General features: G+C 48.9%; 1 protein-coding gene across 1 annotated transcript in view; it reads right to left on the minus strand.

Moving 5' to 3' along the window:
• Window positions 1-3,156: 3,156 nt before the first annotated feature.
• Window positions 3,157-26,346, minus strand: part of LOC310834458 (uncharacterized protein) — a 32,480-nt gene continuing 9,290 nt past the window's right edge. Inside the window, exons 10-25 of the mRNA XM_083717948.1 lie at window positions 24,780-24,855; window positions 23,626-23,753; window positions 20,665-20,866; window positions 18,315-18,334; window positions 17,363-17,440; window positions 16,531-16,629; window positions 15,514-15,674; window positions 13,230-13,354; window positions 11,388-11,517; window positions 10,935-11,083; window positions 8,998-9,179; window positions 8,032-8,142; window positions 7,591-7,692; window positions 6,607-6,682; window positions 4,494-4,621; window positions 3,157-3,981 (exon numbers count right to left, since the gene is read on the minus strand). Coding sequence (XP_083574074.1) covers window positions 3,775-3,981; window positions 4,494-4,621; window positions 6,607-6,682; window positions 7,591-7,692; window positions 8,032-8,142; window positions 8,998-9,179; window positions 10,935-11,083; window positions 11,388-11,517; window positions 13,230-13,354; window positions 15,514-15,674; window positions 16,531-16,629; window positions 17,363-17,440; window positions 18,315-18,334; window positions 20,665-20,866; window positions 23,626-23,753; window positions 24,780-24,855 — 1,974 coding nt within the window. The 3' untranslated portion in view covers window positions 3,157-3,774. The remainder of the gene's footprint in view (window positions 3,982-4,493; window positions 4,622-6,606; window positions 6,683-7,590; window positions 7,693-8,031; window positions 8,143-8,997; window positions 9,180-10,934; window positions 11,084-11,387; window positions 11,518-13,229; window positions 13,355-15,513; window positions 15,675-16,530; window positions 16,630-17,362; window positions 17,441-18,314; window positions 18,335-20,664; window positions 20,867-23,625; window positions 23,754-24,779; window positions 24,856-26,346) is intronic.

Consider the following 26,346-nt stretch of genomic DNA (forward strand, 5'->3'; position numbering starts at 1 on the left):
TTAAACCACAGAGCCTAGGACTTGCCAAACAGAAGGTTGGCGGTTCGAATCCCCGCGACGGGGTGAGCTCCCGTTGCTCGGTCCTTGCTCCTGCCAACCTAGCAGTTCGAAAGCATGTCAAAGTGCAAGTAGATAAATAGGTACCACTCTGGCAGTAAGGTAAACAGTGTTTCAGTGCGCTGCTCTGGTTCGCCAGAAGCTGCTTAGTCATGCTGGCCACATGACCCGGAAGCTGTACGCCGGCTCCCTCGGCCAATAAAGCGAGATGAGTGCCGCAACCCCAGAGTCGGTCACGACTGGTCATGTGGCCAGGATGACTAAGCCGCTTCTGGCAAACCAAAGCAGTGCACGGAAACACCGTTTACCTTGGAGACATGAGCGGGGGGCTCCAGGTCAGGTACTGCCCCCCCCCCATGACTGCAATCTCAGTCCTCTCTCTGCAACAGAGGCCTAAATGGTGACAAGAGGCCTGGGGAGTGGAGGACCTGAAATCACCACGGCAACTGCAGCATCACCAATTGAGGCAAAGGACCACCCTGACTATCCAAGGCAGGCAGGACACACTGGGGGGGGGGGGGAGTTGTGGGTCAGAAAGTGAGGGCAGGAGGTGTCACACCATCCAAGGGGAGAAAGCATATCCAGTACTCTGTTCCCATAGGATGCCATGGCTGCCGTGAAGGTCCAGTGCAACGCAACTCATGTGTTAGGTTCTAGATGTTGCTGCTACAAAGACCCCCCCCCCCAACAGCCAAATCCTCAAGTGGGTCTCACAGTAAGGTTACCAAACATCCCCGTTTCCTGGGGACAGTCCCGGATTTACAAATCAGTCCCCATACAAAATCCATGGAAGTTGAAAAGTGTCCCTGGATTCATTGAAAAAAATCTGGTAACTTTATCTCACACAGAGCGCTGCTCCCCATTACTGCTGCCCCACCCTTCATTGCCAAGGGCAAACATTTTGCATTGCTGGTCAGACCATACTCCAAATGCTTATATCTGAGTGGGTTTTTAAAACATGAATTCTGTTATTTGCTTGATCTATCAATATTTATGGTTTCAAGTTTTGCTCTATGAGTAACTTCTGGGGATTTTTTTTTTTTAAATGTAAAATAGCTATTGCTTATGAAGAAGGAGGTACTCACCAGGTTAGAGAAGAAGCTCCCCATCTCCGATTCAAAGACCCCCACAGGGATGGGGGGCGCTACCAATTGATCAAAAGCCGGCTCTTTTCAACGGGATGCAACATAGACTGCTTCTCAAACCTCTCTCTCTCTCTCTCTCTCTCTCTCTCTCTCTCTCTCTCTCTCGTCGCAATCTTGCCAAAACCATCAGCAGGCACCAATTGCTCGAAGTTAAAAATTACTATGCAGGTTTTCAATTAATGGATTAATTTCGTTTCCTGTGCAAAGTTTGGAACCACAAAGCTAAATAGATCAACCAGCCGTGGGTGTCCACGACCAATTACATCCTCAAAAAGCAGTGAGCCCATGTGAACGCCCCCCAGACTTGGGGAAAGGGGCTTTGGCAGTTTGCCATCCTCAAATTGTATAAATTCAGTCGGGCTGCACTTCTGCCCGGGGAAAATTGCGTTACCGTGGTACCTTGGTTCTCAGACTTAATCTGTTCTGGAAGTCTGTTCCAAAACTAAAACGCTCTAAAACCAAGGCATGTTTTCCCATGGAAAGTAATGCAAAATGGATTAATCCATTCCAGACTTTTAAAAACAACCCCTAAAACAGCAGTTTAACATGAATTTTACTATCTAAAGAGACCATTGATCCATAAAATGAAAACAATATACAACGTACTGCAGTCACACAATCAATCAATCAATCAGTAGCTGAACTCAGTTCCACAGTCACAAAAACAAAAACAAAAAGAGCCGCAAAAACAAAAACGCAAAATAAATAGCAAAAGCAGACAGACATCAGGGTAACACTCAAATCAGAAGCAGAACACTGAAAACGGAAGTATAACACTCAAAATAGAGTATGTTCGGCTTCCGAAAAAAGTTCGCAAACCGGAACACTTACTTTCAGGTTTTCAGTGTTTGGCTTCCAAGTTGTTTGAGCATCAAGGCGTTTGAGAACTAAGGTACCACTGTAGTTGTAAATAGACCATTGGTGCTCTGCTGCCAAATCCGGGGCTCAGCCACACTTCTGTTTTGTCCCAGGATTCCTAGTGATGGGTCTGAGAGGTTTCAGCTTTCCCCATAGCTTTTTCTGGGGAAACCTGCTGTTTACTGCCGAATCAGAGCAAACATCCATCTGCAACCCCCCTCCATTTCTGTAATTTCGGAATGTCCTGGGGAAATTGGGACAGTTGCGGGGTATGACGTTGCAGGGCAAAAGAGCCCCTCAGACCTGTGACTAGAAATCACAGGGCAAATGTCAATGTGGATGAGCCTCAACTGTAACATCCACACTCCCCCTGCCTGCAAATACTCAGTATACCTGAAGGAGCGTCTTCACCCCCATTGTTCAGCCCGGACGCCGGGGTCCACCTCCGAGGGCCTTCTGGCGGTTCCCTCACTGCGAGAAGGGCCTTCTCGGTAGTGCCACCTGCCCTGTGGAACGCTCGCCCATCAGATGTCAAGGAAATAAACAACTATCTGACTTTTAGAAGACGTCTGAAGGCAGCCCTGTTTAGGGAAGTTTTTAATGTTTGGTGTTTTATTGTTTTTTTAATATTCTGTTGGGAGCCTCCCAGAGTGGCTGGGGAAACCCAGCCAGATGGGTGGGGTATAAATAATAATAGCAATTGTTGTTGTTGTTATTATTATTTTGCCTGAAGCAGAACTTTGCATTAGGCTCTTTTGAAGTTATTTTCATTAGCTTCAGCCCAACAATCTCTATCGATCACCAGGTTGATTTGATTAGACTTCTCCAGAGACTCCAGCAAAACTGGTCTTTCACGGGGAGGGCCACCTTGTGTCCATCGATGGACTCTAAACACCACCCACTCCAACCCCTTGCTCAGGAAAGTAATATTAGTCCCTGTGGGAGGAGAGGGCCGGTCCTCTTATGGAGGGGTGGCTAGCTAAAAGACGAGGCAGCAGAGAGCAGAAATGAACGGACCGTTTGCCCAACATAGTTGTGCCCCCGCTAGGCTCTGCATTTAGACTTATAAACTTGCTCATAAATGATCTGGAGCTGGTTTATTTGTGTGGTTGTTTATTTCCCCTTAAGAGTTCTCTAAATTGCTTTCTAGGACATTGTCCTTCCAAGCGCAGTACAACCCCTTCCAAAGCATGATAGAATAACAGTTACAACATATCACAAAAGTCAGGAAAACGGAGCAACACATCTTTTAAAATATCCAGCTAATGAAATGGATCAGGATCTTTGCCAACCAGCTAGAAACCTGCAATAAAACCCATTGGCCCCAAACCAGTCTGAAACGGCAGCATAGTCACCTGCTTTCTGAATCCGACAGCTGAGCCAAAAGCAGCTTAGAGGAGGAGCCAGGGGCCATTCCTGGCAAGGCTCCGCCTGTCACGACTGTCAGTCTCACTGGTGTCAGTGATCAGTTTTTGTTCCGCTATGGTTCATAATTATGAATCTCTCCCCAAACCTTTTTTGAGGCTTTGCATCTAAGCAGGCACAAGGGCAGTTTGCCTCTGAAGGGAACGCCAGTGGCTGGGGAGCACCAGCGGGCAAGATGGATGGACTCAGGCCCTGGTTTCGGGCATCTAGGCTAGGAGCAGGAAGCTGGGACTAAGTGGGCCTGATTCACCTGCAGGGTTTTCTGACCTCCTTATCCCCGAGAGCTCCGTCATAGCTTGGTGCAGAGCACAGGGTCTCCTACGAAGCGTGTTTCTGAGCCAAGAGCTTGCTTCTTCTTAAAATTGAGTTTATCAAACTCTTCTCGGATTTCGAGGATCGATTTCCCCTTGGTCTCCGGCAGGATGAAGTAAATAACGATTGCGGAAACGTAGAGACTGCCCATGAAGATGAGGAAGCTGAACTGATGAATGCGTTCCTGGAGGGGGGGGGGGAAACAGACACACCCCGACCCCACAGAATTATAAGGCAAGCCTGGATTGGTTCCTTCCATGGATACAGTGGTACCTCGGGTTACATACACTTCAGGTTACAGACTGCGCTAACCCAGAAATATTACCTCAGGTTAAGAACTTTGCTTCAGGATGAGAACAGAAATCGCGCTCTGGTGGCGCAGCGGCAGCAGGAGGCCCCATTAGCTAAAGTGGTACCTCAGGTTAAGAACAGTTTCAGGTTAAGAACGAACCTCCGGAACGAATTAAGTACTTAACCCTAGATACCACTGTACTTTGCTTCTTGGGTGATCTCCATACAGACCCCTGCAGTTCCCAGCAGGGCCTAGCCTTTGCAATGACAACTTCGCACCACCCTGCAAACCTCTTTTGGCAAATTGATGCAGCCCAGTGGCACTTTCCCTGCCACCTTCCCGCAGCGGAGGCAGGATACTGGGGTGGGGAGGGGAACGGAACCATCAGGAAAAGTCTCACTTACCACGACAAATGGGAACACCATTCCTATCAAGAAGAATCCGATCCAGTTTAAGACTCCACTGATCACGTAGGAAGATGACCTGGAGGACTGGTCGAAGATCTCCATCCTCACAGACGCCCCGGCCCCGGCTGCAGAGGGACGAACCAAAGGTCAGGGCTGCTCCTGCTGCCACCACTAGGCTAGAAAATGATGCTGCACCGTCTCCGATGCCCCACCGTCTCCGATGCCCCAGCAGTGGCCAAGTGGCTTGGAACAGACGCCGTACTCTTTGTGGCACTCAGAACGTGGCAAGTGAAAAGATGGCCCTGTTGTTGGTGATGGAGATGAAGGTGTTGGGCCTGGGGGGGGGGGAGGGAGTGAGGGGAACTGGGGTGGGGTGGGGTGGGATGAGACCAGCAGTGGGTGGCTCATCAGCTGTCATGACCCCCAAGCCCTGCCCTCCAAGCGTGGGCTTCTGTCTTCCTGAGGTTACAGCTGCTGAGCTCCAGATTCCAGCCTTTTTCATAGAATCGTAGAATTGGGACCACAAGTGTCATCTTTTCTAACCCCCTGCAATGCAGGAATCTTTTGCCCAACTTGGGGCTTGGACCCACAACCCTGAGGCTAAGAGCCTCATGCTCTACCGACTGAGCTCTACATCACGAGCCATCTTTTTTTCATGACTGTGTTGCCTCCAGGGGGAATGTGGGGGACACACTTGTGGATGGGGGAGGCTCCTGTGCCAAAGGGGAGCTGGGGTGAACTTCCTTTTGGCTACCCAGCCTCAATGGTGGGAGCCACCCCCCTTCTCCTGAACCTTCCCAGCGGGAGGAAGACAGCACTGATTTAGAACAGCGGTTTGCAGAGGGACATCGTCCAGAGGGGAAAAGCTGGGAAATGCTGGGTGAGGAGCAGCTAGAAGAGCAAACACCAGGAGAGAGACAGCTGGCAGATTCAGTATCCTTGGAAAGCATTCCTGACCCCCCTTCGCCTAAGACTAGACGGGCTTTGAGAGTGATAGAACAGAAAGCGCAGAGGCAAAAAGCTCAGATTATCAGATGTAGGAATGATGTAGATTAATGGGGACGGAAGGCGTAAACCTTAACTGGGAGCAACGCCATTTCTGAGAGATATGCATTCCTTTGTACCTCGCTGTGATTATTAAAGAAACTAACTGGTAAGAACGCTCCTTTAGTTTGATCTGCTTATTTACTGCCACTGGGGGAGGGATCTGATTCCCCAAAGTGACACTCAGGTGGGGAAAGGTCCACGTGTTTGGTAGGCTGTAGCTGAGCTGCAGGGAAGCCCCCATGCACCAGGACCCATAGCCACAGGAACCCAGGGGCAAAGTTCCCAGCTCTGCAAATGGAGAGGCTGATCCTGCACTGGGCTGGATGCTCCACTGGAACTCACTCAGCTTCTTGTGCAAAGGCGCAGCTGCAGCCAGGATTGGACCTCCTCCTCAATTTCCTGGGCCCACTCAGGCAACCTAGGGAGCCTCAGCATTACATTGGCTGCTTTCTTTCTTTCTTTCTTTCTTTCTTTCTTTCTTTCTTTCTTTCTCCCTTGCCCTCCCCTATCACTGCTGCATGCAATCAGTCGGTTGAGCAGCAGCAAAGCCAAAGCAGAACCACCAGGATACAATCTGTTTGCTGCAATTTTACGTTCTAGTGCAAAGAGACAACTCACAATATATTACAGTCTATGAGAAGATCAATAGATTCTGGACAAATTGTATGACTGCACAGCTAATTTAAAACAACACTAAAGCTAGATAATAATGATAACAATAATAAGCTGCAGAATGTGAAGTTAAATGTTTAGGATGAATTGGCAGCTCACAGTAGCCTGAGAAATAGTCTTATGCTTCACCAAGAATTTCTGAAACCTTGATTGCCTCTATGCCCTAAAACTGCAAATGAAACCAGATTTGGATAATCTTTCAGGGCACTTTGCTTATTTGTCCTCCTACTGCCATGCTATCAAATGAAACCAAAGAGCACACTGATTATTATTTTTTAAAGTTAATCAGTCAATTTTTACTGCATAAGTTTCTCGAGGGATGAGTGCCTCACTTTGAGAGCTTTGAGTGGAAGAACTGCCTACCGATATGAACAAGTGCCCCATCACTGACCTGGGCCGGCTCCAAAGCAGATCACAAAACAGAATATCAGGGAAAGGCTGCAGTAGGGCATCCAGGAGAAGGAATGCTGAAATGAAAGCATGTTTTCATTTGTGAGAGTTGAGGTTCCCCCTGGGTGCAGGCATAGCTGTCAACTTACAGATTTGAAAATAAGGGACCAGCAGCCTCAAAAATAAGGGATCAGCAGCCAAAATAAGGGATTTTCCAGGCACAGGTATGTTCGACCTCTGAGCCCCTCCGAGCCAAAGGCAGAAAGCCCAGCCAGCAGCCAAACAAAGCCTCAAGCGGTGGTTCCCACAGTGCAGCAACCCGGCAAAGGGGATGCAGCAAGGAAAACCACCGTCACCTCTCTGCTGGGAAGCGCTGAGCAAAGGCGAGTCCCCAGGCAACGCGGCCGATTTGATGGGCACAAGGCATGCAAGCTCCACCCCCCCAGTCATTCTTAGACTCCTTATTGGGTAAGCAACGCAGCCAAGCAACACAGCTGGAGCCTCCCTCCTCCCTGGCTGGCAGGGAGGGAGGGAGGGAGGGAGAGGAGCTGCTTCCTTTGAAACCCGGGAAATTTAAGGGACATCATCAATAAGGGACAGCAGCGGGACACGGTGCTGGGATAAGGGACTTTCCCACCAAATAAGGGACGGTTGACAGCTGTGGGCGCAGATTGCAGGGCTGTGTGGGCCTCTCTCCTTTCCTTAGGTGCAGCTGAGATGCTTGATACACACACAAACACACCCTTGGTGAATCTGGCTTTTCGTGAGGCATCTGGGCTCCTGACCACCAGCCTCTGGGCTCAGATCCTGTGGGCTCCTGGCCACCAAGCTAGTTCTTACAGCAGTCCCAGCCTCACCCTCCCCGACTCTGAGCCAGGTGCTGGGGTCACTTGCAGCCTTGTTTGGTCAGAGACGACCGCTGGCCGCATCTTAGGTGAGGGGCTGACAGGGAAACACCCTGACTTCCATTTTCCCCCCTTCTTACCTGCAAGGAGATGGTCAGCGTGACAGCTGCAAGCACTGTGGCCATCAGTCCATAACCTCCCCAGAGCAGTACTCTTCTTCCAAAACGCTCAATGACGACACTCTGGGGACAGAAAGGACACAGAGGGGTCTGCAGTGGCTGCGGGGTGCTCCACCAAGCCCCGGCTCGGGTCAACAGGAGGCAAATTTGGGCAATTGCCAGGGCCCGCCATGTCTACCACTACCCCCCTGAAGGGCTTTTTGGGAGAGGCCTGGCAGGAGTGCTTGGGCTCCACATCTGGACTTGGTCAGCCTAGGTTTGATGTCAGTTTCCCCACAATGCAATTCCCTGCAACATGCCTATCCCCAAGGGCCAGATTGAGAGGCATAGGGGGCCAGGTTCACCCTGCCCCCATGCCTGGGGCTCCAAAGGCAGTGGCACTTCCCAAGATCCCTCACTCACACAGAAGACGGCAGAGAGGAGCTCGCTGAGGCTGATCCCCAAAGACAAGGCCGGGATGTGGTCGTTGTCAAAACCAACCGTCTGCAGGACCTCAAACGTGTAGCTGTAAATCTGGAGAGGGGGGAAACATGTTGAGAAGGGGGCCCATCAGGGGAACCAACTCTACCTGTAGAGAGCTTTCTGGGGAGGGAAGGAGGAGGGTCAGTGGTGGTCCCTGGACACCTCTGGCCTCATCCTCACTCCTGTAGTAAGGGAAGTTAATTTGTCAATCAAGTGACGGTGTTTGGGACAAGTTTTGGGAGCAAGCAGGACTTCTGCAGAGAGAAAATGAACAATTGAGGAGGAGCTAACCTGAGACTCAAGGGACGCGGGTGGCGCTGTGGGTTAAACCACAGAGCCTAGGACTTGCCGATCAGAAGGTCGGCGGTTCGAATCCCCGTGACGGGGTGAGCTCCCGTTGCTTAGTCCCTACTCCTGCCAACCTAGCTGTTCGAAAGCACGTCAAAGTGCAAGTAGATAAATAGGTACTACTCCAGCAGGAAGGTAAATGGCATTTCCATGCGCTGCTCTGGTTCGCCAGAAGTGGCTTAGTCATGCTGGCCACATGACCCAGAAGCTGTATGTCGGCTCCCTCGTCCAATGAAGCGAGATGAGCGCCGCAACCCCAGAGTTGGTCATGACTGGACCTAATGGTCCCTTTACCTTTGCCCTGTTTAGTGGTAAAACACAGGTTTTCCTGGGGGGAAACACCAGGGGGAAAATGAACACCCCACTTGAACCCGATCCTGAAAAGCCCAACCCTGTGCCTGGAAAGTAGAGAGGGAAGGTAAATGTGGATGAGCCCTTAATCTGAAGCAGCTCATCTCATTGGGGAGAAATATATCAATTTAAATATTTGGACCCCCCCCCCCTACTCCCTTTCTCTGAGCTCATTTTTCACACAACAACATGCATGTGAAACTCAACTGTGTGGATGCCGGTCAACTGTAGGGTCACAGCCAACAGGATAAGGATGTACAGCTGCCGGCGCAGGGCCGGATCCTTCATCACTTCCAATACACTCTTGGTGCTCCACAAGGCAGACTGCTGCTTCCTCAGGTCGTCTAGCTCCACCTGGTGAGGCCCTCGGCCCCAGAAGGTCTTCATGGCTGTGAAGGCAGAGAAAACAGAGGCCCTCACACCATTCTCCCACTGTGTGGGAGCCAGGCGACACACGGGGAAAGGCTCTAGCTACAACTGAAGGAGCATCTCCACCTCCATCGTTCTGCCCGGACACTGAGGTCCAGCTCTGAGGGTCTTCTGACGGTTCCCTTGCTACGAGAAGCCAAGTTACAGGGAACCAGGCAGAGGGCCTTCTCGGTAGTGGCACCCGCCCTGTGGAATGCCCTCCTACCAGATGGCAAAGAGAAAAATAACTACCAAACTTTTAGAAGACATCTGAAGGCAGCCCTGTTTAGGGAAGCTTTTAATGTTCACTAGGTTATTGTATTTTAGTGTTCTGTTGGAAGCCACCCAGAGTGGCTGGGGAAACTCAGCCAGATGGGCGGGGTATAAATTATTATTATTATTATTATTATTATTAACTATCACAGAGCCTTTGAGGCCCAGTGGCAGGCAAGTTCTCGCCAAATGTCCTGCAGGTACCGTATTTTTTGCTCTATAAGACTCACTTTTTCCCTCCTAAAAAGTAAGGGGAAATGTGTGTGTGTCTTATGGAGCAAATGCAGGCTGCGCAGCTATCCCAGAAGCCAGAATAGCAAGAGGGATCGCTGCTTTCGCTGCACAGTGATCCCTCTTGCTGTTCTGGCTTCTGGGATTCAGAATATTTTTTTCTTGTTTTCCTCCTCCAAAAACTAGGTGCGTCTTATGGTCTGGTGCGTCTTATAGAAAATACGGTAAGTGGGATTCTCAAGCCCCCCACAACCCCAGCCATGTCTCCTCTGGGGCCAGCCTTGCTTTGTGGAGGGAACTGACATGATCCAGTTTGGAACCGCAGCAGAGCTGAAAGGGAGCTCTTAAGCAATGCAAGGCACACAAAAGCAATTTGGACAACTCAAGCAAATGAGCCAAGCTCATGTAACACCAGTCCTGAAGGACCTACATTGGCTCCCAGTACGTTTCCGGGCACAATTCAAAGTGCTGGTGCTGACCTTTAAAGCCCTAAACGGCCTCAGTTCAGTATACCTGAAGGAGCATCTCCACCCCCATCGTTCAGCCCGGACACTGAGGTCCAGCTCTGAGGGCCTTCTGGTGGTTCCCTCACTGCAAGAAGTGAAGCTACAAGGAACTAGGCAGTGGGCCTTCTTGGTAGTGGCACCCGCCCTGTGAAATGCCCTCTCATCAGATGTCAAGGAGATAAACAACAATCTGACTTTTAGAAGACATCTGAAGGCAGCCCTTTTTAGGGAAGTTTTTAATGTTTGGTGTTTTATTGTGTTTTTAATATTCTGTTGGGAGCCGCCAACGCCAGATGGGTGGGGTATAAATAACAAATTATTATTATTATTATTATTATTATTATTATTATTATTATTATTATTATTACTATGCTACATCCCACAGGAGAAGGCAAATAAAATAAAATTAAGGAACAGGGATGTGGAGGCAATCTGACTCAGAAAACATGTTTTGCAGTCTCGCGTAAGTTGTACGCACCCTGAAAGTGAAGGGAAAACCCACTCCTCAATTATCTCCAAGGGCGGGGGGGGGGGAGTGTCTGTGACTCAACTCCTCCCCCCATCATCTGACTATCCTGTGGCACAGCCAACATGCCAGATAAAATAATTAGTCAATGGGATGAAGATCTCTTTCCAAACCCGCGAAGTTCCTTGTACCCAAGTATGCTTGAGGGAGGCTATTCTGTAATCTAACAATTTCTAGCTGCCTAGAGAGCACCCAGTTACCTTTCCGGCATCCTTCCTCATCCCCTTTGTTCAGGAACAGGTGAGGTGGGGACTCGGGGAAGAAGGGTAGAGTCAGCAGCTGGAGCAAGGCAGTCACGCCATGGGAGGCCAGCAGCAGCGGCCACAGCGAAGCGTTTCCTAGGAACTCTCTGGGAAAAGCAAACCAGAAGACATCCATCCCTTCAGAAAGCTAGGAGGGGCTTTGTGTGCCACTACAAAGGAGCAGCAAAACCTGGAGTGGTTTAAAACCAGGAGTGCATGTGGCACTGGCGCTAGCCAATGTGGGCTGGTGATTGAACTAGCATGTGCTGGTTGTCATCTGAGGTTGGGGCAGGGTTCTCAGAAGACCCCTCTCAGAGAGAGAGAGAGAGAGAGAGAGAGAGAGAGAGAGAGAGACTTTGTTGTGGGGTTGGGATAGGAAGCACCTGAACAGGTAGATAAGCAGGATCCTACCTTTGCCCCATCACCTGACCCAGGACTTTCCCCAGGCTCCAGAAGATGGAGGCAGTTGAATTTGCAAATCCACGGAGCTTCTTGGGGGAAATTTCCCCTACATACTGAGGGTGGAGAAGGACACCGATACCTGGACGTGAAAGCAGAGAGAGGAAGAGACTTTTAGCATTAAAAGGTAAAGGGACCCCTGACCAATAGGTCCAGTCATGGCTGACTCTGGGGTTGCGGCGCTCATCTCGCTTTATTGGCCGAGGGAGCTGGCATACAGCTTCCGGGTCATGTGGCCAGCATGACTAAGCCGCTTCTGGTGAACCAGAGCAGCGCACGGAAACGCCGTTTACCTTCCTGCCGGAGCGGTTCCTATTTATCTACTTGCACTTTGACGTGCTTTCAAACTGCTAGGTTGGCAGGAGCAGGAACCGAGCAACAGGAGCTCACCCCATCGCGGGGATTCGAACCGCTGACCTTCTGATCGGCAAGTCCCAGACTTTGTGGTTTAACCCACAGCGCTACCCGCATCCCTACTTTTAGCATTGCAGGACCCCAAAAACATTTGGGAGAAGTTGTCCAGAAGAAGCTGCCTTATACCAAACCAGCCGTCAGTCCTCCTAGTTCAATATTGTCTACCCTGACTGGCAGTGCTCTCTCCAGGATTTCGGACATTTTAAATTGTGATGGCTTCACTGAATTGCATCGATCGTTTCGATGGATTTTTGCTGCTGCTGTTGGTTTTATTTACACATTGCTGGGTTTGATATGATGGCGACGGCGATGCTTGTTGCTTTTAATGCTGCTGAGATTATTGGTGAGCCACTCGGAGCAGAACGTCTGTTGTTGGAGAAGCAGGATGCAAAACTCAAATTACCTGGAGATACCGCTGGGGGATAGAACCTGGGACCTTCTGCAAACAAGGCAAGGGTGCTACCACTGAGTAACGCCCTTTCCTGTGTGGAATTCCTGCTGATCAAACCTATCCCTGGGAAAGTTGGCCACGATTGGCACCCTGGGGCAGGACGAGGAGAAACTGGAGGCAAGTGGAGTAAAAGGTAATTGTAAGGGACCCCTGGACTGTTAAGTCCAGTCAAAGGTGACTATGGGGTTGCGGCACTCATCTTGCTTTCAGGCTGAGGGAGCCGGTGTTTGTCCACAGACAGCTTTCCGGGTCATGTGGCCAGCAGGACTAAACCGCTTCTGGTGCAACGGGACACTGTGACGGAAACCAGAGTGCGTTGAAATGCCCTTTACCTTCCTGCCGCAGCGGTACCTATTTATCTACTTGCACTGGTGTGCTTTCGAACTGCTAGGTTGGCAGGAGCTGGGACAGAGCAACAGGAGCTCACTCTGTCGCGGGGATTAGGACTACAGTGGTACCTCAGGTTACACATGCTTCAGGTTACATACGCTTCAGGTTACAGACTCTGCTAACCCAGAAATAGTACCTCAGGTACTTTGCTTCAGGATGAGAACGGAAATCGTGTGGCGGCAGCGTGGCAGCAGCAGCGGGAGGCCCCATTAGCTAAAGTGATGCTTCAGGTTAAGAACAGTTTCAGGTTTAGAATGGACCTCCGGAACGAATTAAATACATAACCAGAGGTACCACTGTACCGATCTTCTGATCAGCAAGCCCAAGAGGCTCAGTGGTTTAAACCACAGCACCACCCGTGTGGAGACGTGAAAGTGGAGGAGAAGAGGCTGCAGTTCCAGGGGTTGCACTGAAGCAAGGGACCGAGACTTGGGAGCAGGCTGGTCCACTTTCCCCACAGTTCTTCACTCAGGTGGTAGCTCAGAGGAACCCAGCCCTGCCAGTCAGCCCAGAGCAGCTGGAAGGAGGATGGCACTTACTGGTGCTGATGCCACACAGGAAACGACCTGCCAGGATCAGCTCAAAGGAGTTGGCCACCTTGCTGAAGCCCATGATGACGGCCCCCGCCAGCATGATGAGGTTGGTGCCCAAGAGGCATTTCTTTCTGTTGGCACAAGGATGGAGGAAGTCATGAGTGTCAGCGGTGTCATGGAATTCTACTCACTATTGATCCAGAGCAGATTCCAATGTATAGTTAGCAGAGTGAAAATGTAAACAACTGCTGCACGTATTCTGTTAGCTAAAAAGTGGAAAACCCAAGAATTACCAACGATAGAAGAATAGCAGATGAAGATGATGGATTTTTCGGAGCTAGCCGACCTAAGCAGAAGAGTGGATTAAATTTAATGAGTACTTAGTTAAATATGCTAAGTTAAATTAACTGAAAACATCTTGCAGATACTTAATTGGCTTAGGATTTTATTTATGTTAAGTGTTGAATTAATATGTTTAATTTCATAATGTGAAGATCTAAGGATGTTAATGTTTAAGTTAAATTTTATAAGAACTGTGATTTGGAAAACCATTAAAAGGATATGCAATGAAATTCAACCAAGGAGAAGCGAGGAAGTCACTTAACAATGTTAATAAGTGTAATTTTCAATAAGGCTATGATTTAGGTTTGTTTGTCTTATGTGTTTGTTTGTTTATAATGCTGTGAAAACCAATTATTTTTTTTAGAAAACAAAACAAAACTTAAACACTTTGTGGGATTCCCCCAAAATAGACCAGAGGCGATGAAAATTTCATCCAGCAGAGCTTTACTGCTACTGAAGGCAAATGAGCATAATGGTCACAAATCCAGTAAGTTCAGGATTGGCACTGTCCATAAGAAATCCAGTTTCAGCAGACTTAACTTAAACTTACAAATGAAGGAATGGGTTTCCCAAATTGGAGTTCACCGATTGGGTCTGCGTTGCTCCGGGACAGGAGGAAGGAAGTCAAAATGACACCGAGTTGGTTCAAAGAAAGAGTTTATTCTGCTCTCCGGATAGCAGAAGGCACTTGCGTGATCAAGTCCACAGCAAGTCCAAAGAAATGACAGGTTTCATGCAGTTTATATATCCTCCAGGCACCCTCTCACTCCTCCCCTAGGAGCCCAACCACGTCGGCGTACGTACACAGGTTGACATCACATATGTTCCTGCTCTGGTACTCTCAACCATAAAAGGATCTTCCTTCCTGTACTTCTGACCATAAAAGGATATTCCTGATCCTACTCCTATCTTGGAGCAAGAGGTCACTACTTCCGAGAACATGCTCTGGCGTTAGTCCCAGACTTGGGTCTCTGCGTCATTTGTGGTCAGGACATAAGATATGTCTGTGTCTGTTCTACTGGTAAAGTCAAGGCCAGTCTTGCCGTCAAACTGATAAGGGAGAGAGCTGTGTTCTTGTTTTGCATTTGCTCAACGGCTAAAGTTTATGCATTTTAGCTAAGGAGAAATGGGGATTTTGGTGCACTGGGGGTGCACAGTCAGTTTTGGGGTTTGGGAAACCCATTCCTTCACAATAAGTCTAAACCTTAACGCTAAGCGTACTATATACGGAGCACCACACAAGAAGAGCAGAAAAAATTGCATGCCTTTGTGCCACAATGAGAGAAGGACAGGAGGCTTCTCCTGTGTTAGATCTCGCCAGAACAGCAGCTGCACAACACACACATCCATTCAGCCGTCAGAAACAGTGTCTGGGCGGAAATTGCTGCTATGTCCAGGAAAATCCAGACATATGGCAACCAATGTCGGAAGTGTAGATTTTGGTGAAATTCCTTAAACATAGCTCAATTTTTTATTTTTTATTAGATTTTGCAAAACTAAAACTAACAAACAAAGGCTCAACAACTTTGTGTCTGGATTTTCACATTTTGAAATATGGCAACCCTAATATACACCATGCACGCCATAGCCTGCCTAGTGATTTTTGCTGCTCCCCTAGGCTTGCACCCCCAGCGGGGGCCAGTTTCGCCAACCCCTAAGTAAAACCCAGGTGTTCTGCAACTACGATGCACACAGGTGCTTTGCTGGAATTTCCCTTTACTTTTTCAGCAGGAAGAATTACTGTCCGGGCCACCAGTTGCAAGAACATTCTGACCAGGACAGCCCACCTCTGGTCAGCTGTCAACTGGGATGCGCTTTGGACCTTGACTCTGGAGCCTTGAAGGCCCAATCCTTTTCCCAGCAGAGCCCTGGCCAGCTCATTCCCAGCACACCATTTTGTGGCTCGAACTGGCTTTCCAGGAGCAGCTTGTTTCACACTTATACCTACTTCCCAAACTTTGTTGTGAAGTACCCGCTGGCCATTGTGCCCAGGAGGCCCCCTAGGGAAAAGATGGACACAATCGAGGCCCAGAATAATGTGAGGCTTTCAGGGTGGACGGGCATCCCGGACCGCTCCAGCCAGCTCTCATTGATGAACGTTTTCACGTGCTGCAAAAAGAGGAAACCCCGTTAACCAGAAGATGCTGTGAAAAGCCAGTAGTTTGGGAGGTGGGTGGAGCTGAACAAGAAGCAAATGGGTCAAAGGAGAGGAATGTGTGGCCTGCAATAATATAAGATCACACATCTAAGCGTTGCATGGAGGGAAAGGTCAACTATGAAGAGAACTGTAAGTTAATGGTAATTAAAAGTAATAGAGAAATTAAGAAATGCAGAATAAGTGATAAAGAATGAAAAATCTTCAGAGGTTGTTGATGGAAGTCTAAAATATTGTATAAGATAAGAATTTATGTTAAATGATTGTTGGAAATGATATGTTAAAAAATCAATAAAAATGTGTGTGTGTGTGTGTGTATGAGAATATCTGTGTCTGTTATGGGACGCGGGTTGCGCTGTGGGTTAAACCACAGAGCCTAAGACTTGCCACAGAGCCTAGGTCGGTGGTTCGAATCCTCGCGACGGGGTGAGCTCCCATTGCTCGGTCCCTGCTCCTGTCAACCTAGCAGTTTGAAAGCACGTCAAAGTGCAAGTAGATAAATAGGTACCACTCTGGCGGGAAGGTAAACGTTGTTTCCATGAGTTGCTCTGGTTCGCCAGAAGCGGCTTAGTCATGCTGGCCACATGACCCGAAAGCTGTACGCCGGCTCCCTCAGCCAATAAAGCGAGATGAGCGCCGCAACCCCAGAGTCGGTCACGACTGGACCTAATGGTCAGGGGTCCCTTTACCTTTTACTGTGTCTGTTTTTTGGGAGACTGGCAAAGGCAGCAGCTTGGAGGAGCAATTCTGGGGGAGCCTCTCTTGCAGCCTCCGGCAACCACCGGAAGAGGTTTCCCCTTTGCTGCTTACCACAGAGGTGTAGGTGATCATGGACCCTTGAAAGCCAGCCTGGAAGGACCCACCAATTCCTAGGACGAGCATCATGAGGAGCAGCCTCTGGTGCTGAACCTGGGGAGACACAGACATCCATCCTCAACACTCCTCAGGGCAGAAAAATAAACCAGACCCGAGCATAAACTGAGGGGGTGGGGATTGGGGGTGGTGTGGGGTGACTCACCCAGTGCAAGGAAGGGCTTTGCAGCACAATCTTGACAGCCCATGATTCACCACATTAAATGGGAAGGTGAAAGAGAGCAAATATCTAGGTGAGAATTCATTCTAAACTCCAGTTTATCATGTGATGCATTTGGAATGGAGGCAGAAAAATGATCTACTGAGAACTGGGCAAACAGCCTTTTGACTTTGTCCTCACCCATAATCTGCGGAGTTGTGCTTTTTACAAAGTTGTCCTGTGATGGAAACGTCATGGTGGGAGGGACTGGTGCACCCCCAAGTCTTTCACAGAAGTGGTCAAAACAGGTGCCTTAAGAATGCAGGAAGGGGGGGGCAGACTCACCCCTAGCTTGCCGGGAGGTCCTATTCTGACATTAGACACATTTCTCCCCAAGATGGGCAAAATATATTTGAGTTCACACATCGGTGCTACCTTCAAAAATGAACAAACTAGAGAATTTGTGTGTGATCTGAAAGTTCTTAGAATGGACCCTGCTCCAGTGAGTGGTGATTAAAGGTGGAACATGAATAAACCAATAATAAAAAAATATTTTCATTATTTATACCCTGCCCATCTGGCTGGGTTTCCCCAGCCACCAAGCCAGCCAACCCCTCGAAACTCACTCACCAAGTCCCAAAGGGAGCTGCTGCCCATCTCTGCTGCAGAGGCTTCCTCTGGGTCCTCCTCTGCTGCTGGCTGCCGCTGCTACCTCACAAGGTGGGCGGACGGCCCCTGGTGTTCCTCTTTCTTCATCCTATTTGGTTTGGCCTGCCACCAAACGGCCCGAGGTTAATGTTTGATCCCGCGTGTTATGACACTTGATTCGTTTCAGAGCACTGGATTAAACTGCAAATTGGCCGGCTGCGCTTGGACCAATCCAAGAGAGGGGTGAGGCTTCTTGGCCTGAGAATGTGTTGGGCAGCCGATGCACGGCGGGGGGGGGGGCAGGTATCCCTCTGAGCACTGACACTTTGCTGTCCTTTGATGCTGTTTTAGTATTGCAACAACGCCTTCCTTCCTTCCTTCCTTCCTTCCTTCCTTCCTTCCTTCCTGCCTGCCTGCCTGCCTGCCTGCCTGCCTGCCTTCCAATTCAATTTTACACTATACATTTGAATTCAAACATTAATCATCACCATCAACATTTAGGATTCCCTGAATCATTGGTCTTCCCTTCACCCCTACATGGTTTCCATTATCAAACTTTTTCCACTGCGTCGTATATTTTCTCTATTTTTCTTAAAACAATCCATTTTTACCTTAGTTTTTAATATGTTACAAGCGTTACTCAAATCCTGCCAAAGGATTTTTGGTTGTTCACAGTGTTCTCTTAAGTAAATTGTACCCCCCTAATTCCTTATTAAACTTTCTATCTTCCTGGTTTTTGATTTTCCCAGTCATTTTTGCCATTTCGGCATAGTCCAACATCTTCATCAACTATTTGTCTCTGGTCGGGACTTTATCTTCTTTTTATCTCAACAAAGCCTATTTTCTGAGGTAACCAACAGCACCACCTGTAGTGTCTGTGATTCAGCATCCACAGAATAGGAAGGTATATCAGGTTTTTGTTTCCTTTTTTTACAATGGCCAACTGATAAGAATCTACTTTGTAATGCACAGAATCATTAGAGAGATAGAAACAGTCTCTATGTACATTTTTTGATTTGCTACCTCTTACATCAGAGGTGGAACTTCCCTTGCCGCTGGCCCAAACAAGAATCCATTTCCATGAAGAAGACACTTTTTACTTGTCTCAAATTCTCATAAATGTGGGGCATCCCCTCAGCTCATTAGTCTCCTTGGAACCATCCATCTGGGTGACCAAATATAATCTCCCTCTCCCCCAGCCTCTATTCTGCATGGAACTCTGCACATGCTCTGAAAACCTAGACTCTACTCAAACAGGGGAAATGTAACTAGCTACGGTAGATTGAGCAACTCCCCTGCTTCTACTTAGATACCACCCCACGTTTTGTGAAGTTGGAGATACGATGGATTGGGAAGGCTGGGAACAAGCAAGTCTATATAGACTCCCGGAATTTTAATGGAAATGGTTCTCCCTATATAAAGAACAGATTTTGGCTCTTCCCAATATAACTTGGTCATGGTTTCATTTCACTCTATTGTTTTTCTGTTAAAGCCATGCATTCGGGCAGACCGAGAGTTGACCGCTTTAGAACAACTTATGGTCAATGTTCCTGCTATGTCAAACGGTGTAGAATCAACTATGTGCAAAATATTAATTGAGATAGAATTTGGTCATCTTATGGACACAAAATTTCCCAGCAAAACAGTTCCCAGCGAAATAATCTCTAATGGAAAATGGAACATACTTGGCGGGGGATTCTCTTTTTAAATATTCAAATATTCAATAAACCATTTCCATTCTTATATATATTTGTTATATTGATTTCATATTTTTCTGGTAAGTTTTGCCATTTCTGCATATTCCATAAGTTTTGTATCCATTCTTCCTTTATTGGGACTTCTGCTTCTTTCCATTTTTGGGCAAGTAATATTCTTGTCTCGCCAGCCACATGCCTGCTGGCTCAGAGAGAACATTTGACTAAAACTCATTACAAAAAACACACACTGCAGTACCAAAGTCACGTTTAATTATCCACAAAAAATTATGAACAAGACCTCTATTAGGAAAACACAAAGTCAACTGAGGAAAGAAAACCTGTTGAATCAGCCTCCGTAACCCCCAGCACAGATCAAATATCCATATTTCAGCCAGCCGGCAAGTCAGAGCAAAGGGTGGAGGAGGAGAAACCCTAGCAGAAAGATTCCTCCTATTCAGGATGCTACCACACCTTAGACCATGGGTAGGCGAACTAAGGCCCAGGGGCCGTATTTGGCTCAATTGCCTTCTAAATCTGGCCCGCGAACAGTTCAGGAATCAGCAGGTTTTTACATGAGTAGAATGTGTCCTTTTATTTACAATGCATCTCTGGGTTATTTGTGGGGCCTGCCTGGTGTTTTACATGAGTAGAATGTGTGCTTTTATTTAAAATGCATCTCTGGGTTAGTTGTGGGGCCTGCCTGGTGTTTTTACATGAGTGGAATGTGTCCTTTTACAGTGGTACCTCGGGTTATGTATGCTTCAGGTTACATACGCTTCAGGTTACAGACTCCACTAACCCAGAAATAGTGCTTCAGGTTAAGAACTTTGCTTCAGGATGAGAACAGAAATCGTGTTCCAGCGGCACGGCGGCAGTGGGAGGCCCCATTAGCTAAAGTGGTGCTTCAGGTTAAGAACAGTTTCAGGTTAAGAACGGACCTCTGGAACGAATTAAGTACTTAACCCGAGGTACCACTGTATTTAAAATGCAATTCTGGGTTATTTGTGGGGCATAGGAATTCATTCATTCCCCCCCCCCCAAAAAAAAATATAGACCGGCCCCCAACCAGGTCTGAGGGACAGTGGATCGGCCCCCTGCTGAAAAAAAATGCTGACCCCTGCCTTAGGCAGATACTCTGGACAGCCCACCCCAGCCACAACAAGGTCTTCCTTCCTAGTGTCCCTAAATTTCTTGGAGTGGATATTGGACTTTGCCTCCCAAGCAATAGCTCAAGTCTCTTCAGAGGAGAAGAAAGAGGGAGAGGTCCATTGTGTAGCATCTGAAACGCCTGGCTCTGACCTACAGCAACCTTTGCTTCAGCTTAAAATGAATCAGCTGGTGTCATTTCCAAGAGGACTCTTTGAACTGGTGTGTAGCTACTGACCATGAGGGCAGGGGGAGAAAGGCCCCCATCAGTTGTAAAGGTGGGCAAGAGGGGCACAGATAGTGAAAGACCACAGAGAGGGTGTCTGTGTGTGTTTAAAAGGGAGTGTTGTGCCTCTTGCTGGTGTGAAGATCAGTTGAAAACCTGCCCAGGTTGAGAGCCCCCTAGTAGCAAGTTCTCCCTTGGCTGCTGAGCTCAGAAGCTGGTGTAGGCAGAGAGGTCATCCCGGAAGCCTGTCCGAAGGGCAGAAGTTAGTCTCTTCTGAAAAGGTGATGAGCTGCTGAATTCCTCTGTGATTTCCACAATGGACTTCCCTTTCGTCTCTGGGAGGAACAGGTAGAAGAAGATTCCTGACCCCACAAGGACAGCCATGAAGAGGAGGAAACAGAAAGGGCCGAGAGCATCCTGGAAATAAGATGGGGGTGGGGGGAGAGAGTGCAATGAGCAACCCCTTGAACATGCCCTCTTTGTGTCCTTTGTCCAGTTTTGGCCACATGGTGTCACAGCCAAGGCTACTGCGTTGGCCAGAAGGGAGAGGGGTCTGCAGGCACTTGAAGCTGGGATTCAGACACAGGGGAGGGGAATCAGGAGAGAGATGAGGGCGAGACTAGACAGCGTGATTTTCTCTCATCGTTTTCTTCTCTTCTCAATAGTGGCCACGGTGCACAGGTGCAACCCTTTCCTCCTGAAGAATTTCCCCACCAAAAATCACCTCCCAATGTCCCCATTTGCTCCCCCCCCCCAGAGGGGGTTGGATTGATTTCAGGAGGGTAAGAAGAAGAAGAGTTTGGATTTGATATCCCGCCTTTCACTCCCCTTCAGGAGTCTCAAGGCGGCTAACATTCTCCTTTCCATTCCTCCCCCACAACAAACACTCTGTGAGGTGAGTGGGGCTGAGAGACTTCAAAGAAGTGTGACTGCCCCAAAGTCACCCAACAGCTGCATGTGGAGGAGCGGAGATGCGAACCCGGTTCCCCAGATTACAAGACTACTGCTCTTAACCACTACACCACACTGGCTCTCTGGAGGGAAAGGTTGAAACTCCCTCTTCCCACATCCTACTCCTGGTCTGGATTCTCCACCCTCACAACTCCTAATTAGGAGGCATCTGAAGGCAGCCCTCTTTAGGGAAGTTTTTAATATCTGATGAATTATTGTATTTTAATCTTTTGTTGGAAGCTGCCCACAGTGGCTGGAAACCCAGCCAGACTGGTGGGGTATAAATAACAAATTATTCTTATTCTTATTATTACTAATTAAAACAACAACAACATGAACCACAACACTGTGTTTAACATTGTGTCTAGTTACCTCTCAGGGAGGCTGCCCTGGTGTTCAGGCCTGATGGCAGCAGCAAGGCAGGTCAGGTGTTGCAGGACCACGGAGAGCTCCATGGGAGCAAGTGGCTCCAACAAAGCCCGAGAACAGACATAACCCCTTTGTAAAGGTAAAGGTTAAAGGACCCCCTAACCATTAGGTCCAGTCGTGGCCAACTCTGATGTTGCGACGCTCATCTCGCTTTACTGGCCGAGGAGCCAGCATACAGCTTCCGGGTCATGTGGCCAGCATGACTAAGGCGCTTCTGGCGAACCAGAGCAGCGCACGGAAACGCCGTTTAGCTTCCTGCCAGAGCGGTACCTCTTTATCTACTTGCACTTTGACGTGCTTTTGAACTGCTAGGTTGGCAGGAGCAGGGACCGAGCAACGGGAGCTCACCCCGTCGCGGGGATTTGAACCGCCGACCTTCTGATCGGCAAGTCCTAGGCTCTGTGGTTTAACCCACAGCGCCACCCGCGTCCCTAAGAGGCTGAGGGAAAATACTGCGTTGGCCGTCAATCAAACCTGGGTCAACTGCTTGGAAGGCAGCTATGTTAACCACTATACCACAACATTTCAGATAACCCCTTTGTGGAGAACTCTAAATACTTAAAGGGCCAGAAGATGGGCCTTCCTCCTTGAGGTGCTCCCTGTCCTGCTGGACTGGTAAGGCTCCTCAGGAGAAGGTACCTGGGAGAGGCCCATCTCTGGCCTGACAGGCCCTGTTGGTACAGGAGTTTCTCCTGGGGGGCTCCTAGCTGACAGCCTCAGGCTCAGTGGTTTTCTGCGCTGCGGCAGCCCACTCAGAGCACTGAACCTGGTGTGAAAGTTACTTGGTCATTATGCAAATAGGGGCAGGTCATGTTCAGCCCTTTGACCCATTTTTAGATACTTAGAGGTGCTTTTCATGTCATCCTGCACCTCAGGAGCTCCAGGTGATGGGATAATGTGCAACTGGTCAGCCATGATCAGCCAGTGTGGCCTATGGTAATAATCATAATCATAATTTATGTATACCCTGCCCACCTGGCTGTGTTTCCTCAGCCACTCTGGGCGGCTCCCAACAGAATATTAAAAACACAATAAAACACCAAACTTTAAAAACTTCCCTAAACAGGGCTGCCTTCAGATGTCTTCTAAAAGTCAGATTGTTGTTTATTTCCTTGACATCTGATGGGAGGGTGTTCCACAGGGAGGGCGCCACTACCGAGAAGGCCCTCTGTCTGGTTCCCTGCAACTTAACTTCTTGCAGTGAGGGAACCGCCAGAAGGCCCTCGGAGCTAGAGTCTCGGCTGAGCGATGGGGTTGGAGATGATCCTTCAGGTATACTGGGCCGAGGCTCCACAACCAGCCGCCTATCCATACCCCAGGGGCAGCGAGATGATGTGGTCTGTAAGCCACCTCATCCCTGGCCATTGGCCCTGCTGCCTGCCAGGACTGGTGTGGTTTGGAGTCCAGCAACCATACCTGAACCATATTGGCTTCCCCTGCACAGCACCACACTGGGTTCCATTGCCAAGGTGTGTAGCTGAGGGAGGGGGATCCCTGAAGCTATTCTGAGGAAATGGTTATCCAGAGAGACACTACAGATGCCGTAGGAGTCATGCACATATCTCCTTGCCCTTGGGACAGCACCAGGCTGCTCTCTTGAACATGGGGCCATATAAGAATAACAACAATAATTTTATTATTTATACCCCGCTCGCTCGCCTGTGTTGCCTCAGCATTATTGGGGCCACAGAGAGAAGGCAGAAGCTGTGGCAGCAGGAAGGAAGGCTGGAAGGAGGTGTGTGTGTGTGTGTGTGTGTGTGTGTGTGTGTGTGTGTATGAACCTGACAGACACTGACCACAGCAAATGGGAAGGTGATTCCAATGACAAAGAGGCCGGCCCAATTCAGGCAGCCGCCAATCAGGAAGGCTGCTGGTCTGGAAGACTGGCTGAAGATTTCCATCATGACAGACATGGAGGCTCCATCTGAGGCAGGAGGGAGGGAAAGACACAGGGAATCATGGCATTGTAGAGTTGATAGAGTCATCTAGTCCAGCAGGAATCTATTGCTCAACATGGGGGCTCCTGTTCTACCGACTGAGAAATGCTTGGGGTTTTGGCATGTTCCTGGGTCTGGCCTTAGTACAATTATTCCCCTTCCTCAGTGCTGTTGCCTAGCAGGACCTTGCAACTCACACCTGGAGGTGAGACCCCCACCTTCCCCAACCAGGAGCAGTTGCCCCCAGCCCTGCCAGGGTAAAGGCCTCCTCTGTTAGCATTTCACTCCTCCGTTGCTGGATGTGTGATTGTTACATCACATGTCAGTGTTTACTTTCTAGGCTTGGAAAGTGTGAGAATGGAAGTCAGTCTTATCTCTCTTCCGTTGTACTGTACTTTTGTACTGTTTCTCTCTCTCTCTCTCTCTCTCTTGGAGAAGAACTGAGAGGACTCCATGATTGCTTTGTGCTATATATAGGTAAAGGTAAAGGGACCGACTCTGGGGTTGCGGCGCTCATCTCGCTTTATTGGCCGAGGGAGCTGGCGTACAGCTTCCGGGTTATGTGGCCAGCATGACTAAGCCGCTTCTGGCAAACCAGGGCAGCACACGGAAACCTTGCCGCTGGAGCGGTACCTATTTATCTACTTGTTCTTTGACGTGCTTTCGAACTGCTACGGGCAGGGACCGAGCAACGGGAGCTCACCCAGTCGTGGGGATTCAAACCGCCAACTTTCTGATCGGCAAGTCCTAGGCTCTGTGGTTTAACCCACAGTGCCACCCATGTCCCTTGTGCTGTATATATTGCTTAATAAATACTTAGAATGCACACACCAAGCTCCACTTCGTTTCTGCTATACTCTGCAGAGTGAGTGTGCACATAATCTTTTGCATGCCGGGACTGAAGATTTATGGATGTCCTGGGCTGCGCTTCATCAGGAAGATGCCTGGAGAGGTTTGTCTCATCCCAGGGGCTGCGTGTGCCCCCCAGGCGTGTTCCGACATCCTCTACTTACTCGGTCCGATTCCAAAGAACAGAACAAAGAGGAAAACCAGAGTGACGCTGCAGTACGACGCCCAGTGGGTTTTGTTCTAGGGAAGGGAGGAGAGGAAAAAGGACAGGTGCCAATGAATTCACACTGAGTATTTAAAAAACCATACACCGCTATTTCGTAAAGAAACCATCAAAGCAGTTTGCAACAACTGGACACAAAGCCATGCGATAGGCACCATGTTAAAACCAGAAATCAGCTAACTATTGCGTATTCCCAATTTCCCGCCTTTCAGCAGGCGTTTAGAGGTTGAAACAGAAGGAGTCTGCTGAAGACTTGGGGAGGGGGGACAGGGTTGTTTTGCTGCTGGACGCAAAACAGAAAATGGCACCCCCTCCTACTTTTTGATGTTGCAGCTGACAGAGGCGACTAGAGGTGATTTAGAGAAGCCATGGAGCACTGAAGGGTGTAGGGATATCGCGGAGTGGGCAGTGGGGTCCGGAAGGAGCACACTCCCCACCAGCAGGCAGCCACAATCTGCCTGCCCGTGTGACCCTGGGGTGCGGGGTACACCCCCCCCTCAGACAAGCCACGGCTGTCGGAACATCGTTCCCTCTGTCTAACCTTTTGCGGTCTCAGTAGTCGGCGGTGTCCTGTCTGGAACCTTTGTCCCTGAGACCTTTTGTCTCCTTCGTCATACACTGTGCAAGGGGAAAATGACGCGGTGGAAACAGGTGCCAAAATAACTCTGTACCACCCCAAGATCTCGGGACCGAAGGTGTGTAAAGGTGACAGCTCAAAATGTATCTGCCTAGCTTGCATATTTGTCTCAAAAAAAGGAGGCTCCACAGGGCTGGCCAGCAGCTCGCATGGAGCCCACCTGTGCGCAGCTCACATGATGATCAACACCTGTCTTGTGCCTTAACTTCAGAAGGGTGTGTTGGGGAGTCTAGAGAGGAGCAGGACAAGAAGCAAAGGAGACTGTGAGCCGCTGCCTCACATTGCCCCACAGGCAGGCCGGCCCTGGTGTATGTGGGGTCTCACAACTCCCTGCTTCATTTCTCTCTCTTTTGTTATAAGAATTCTAAAGTCTCAGATATTGAATAAACATTCATAAATGTAGAAGGCAAATACATACAGAACTGTATAAACCACATGTCTGAAATAGTACAGGAGAACAATCCTGAAGCCATTTTCTGACTCTCCCAAATTGACCTCAACTACAGTGGGTTACATACGCTTCAGGTTACAGACTCTGCTAACCCAGAAATAGTACCTCAGGTTAAGAACTTTGCTTCAGGATGAGAACAGAAATCACGCAGCGTTGGGAGGCCCCATTAGCTAAAGTGGTACCTCAGGTTAAGAACACTTTCAGGTTAAGAGCGGACCTCCAGAACGAATTAAGTTCTTAACCCGAGGTACCACTGTATTCCTCTGCAAGGAGGAAGGAAATGGGAAAAGCTTTCCAATTGTCTTTGGACTTTAGGGGCTTTTTGAATACAGTCTGGCAGGTATCTGTTAAACCAGGCATGCCCAAAAATTCATTTTGGACATGCCTAATCAGGCCCGCCGGTTGACTTAATCCGGCGCC

Source organism: Podarcis gaigeae (genome assembly GCF_964106915.1).
Source record: "Podarcis gaigeae genome assembly, chromosome: 16".
Lineage (NCBI taxonomy): Eukaryota > Metazoa > Chordata > Lepidosauria > Squamata > Lacertidae > Podarcis > Podarcis gaigeae.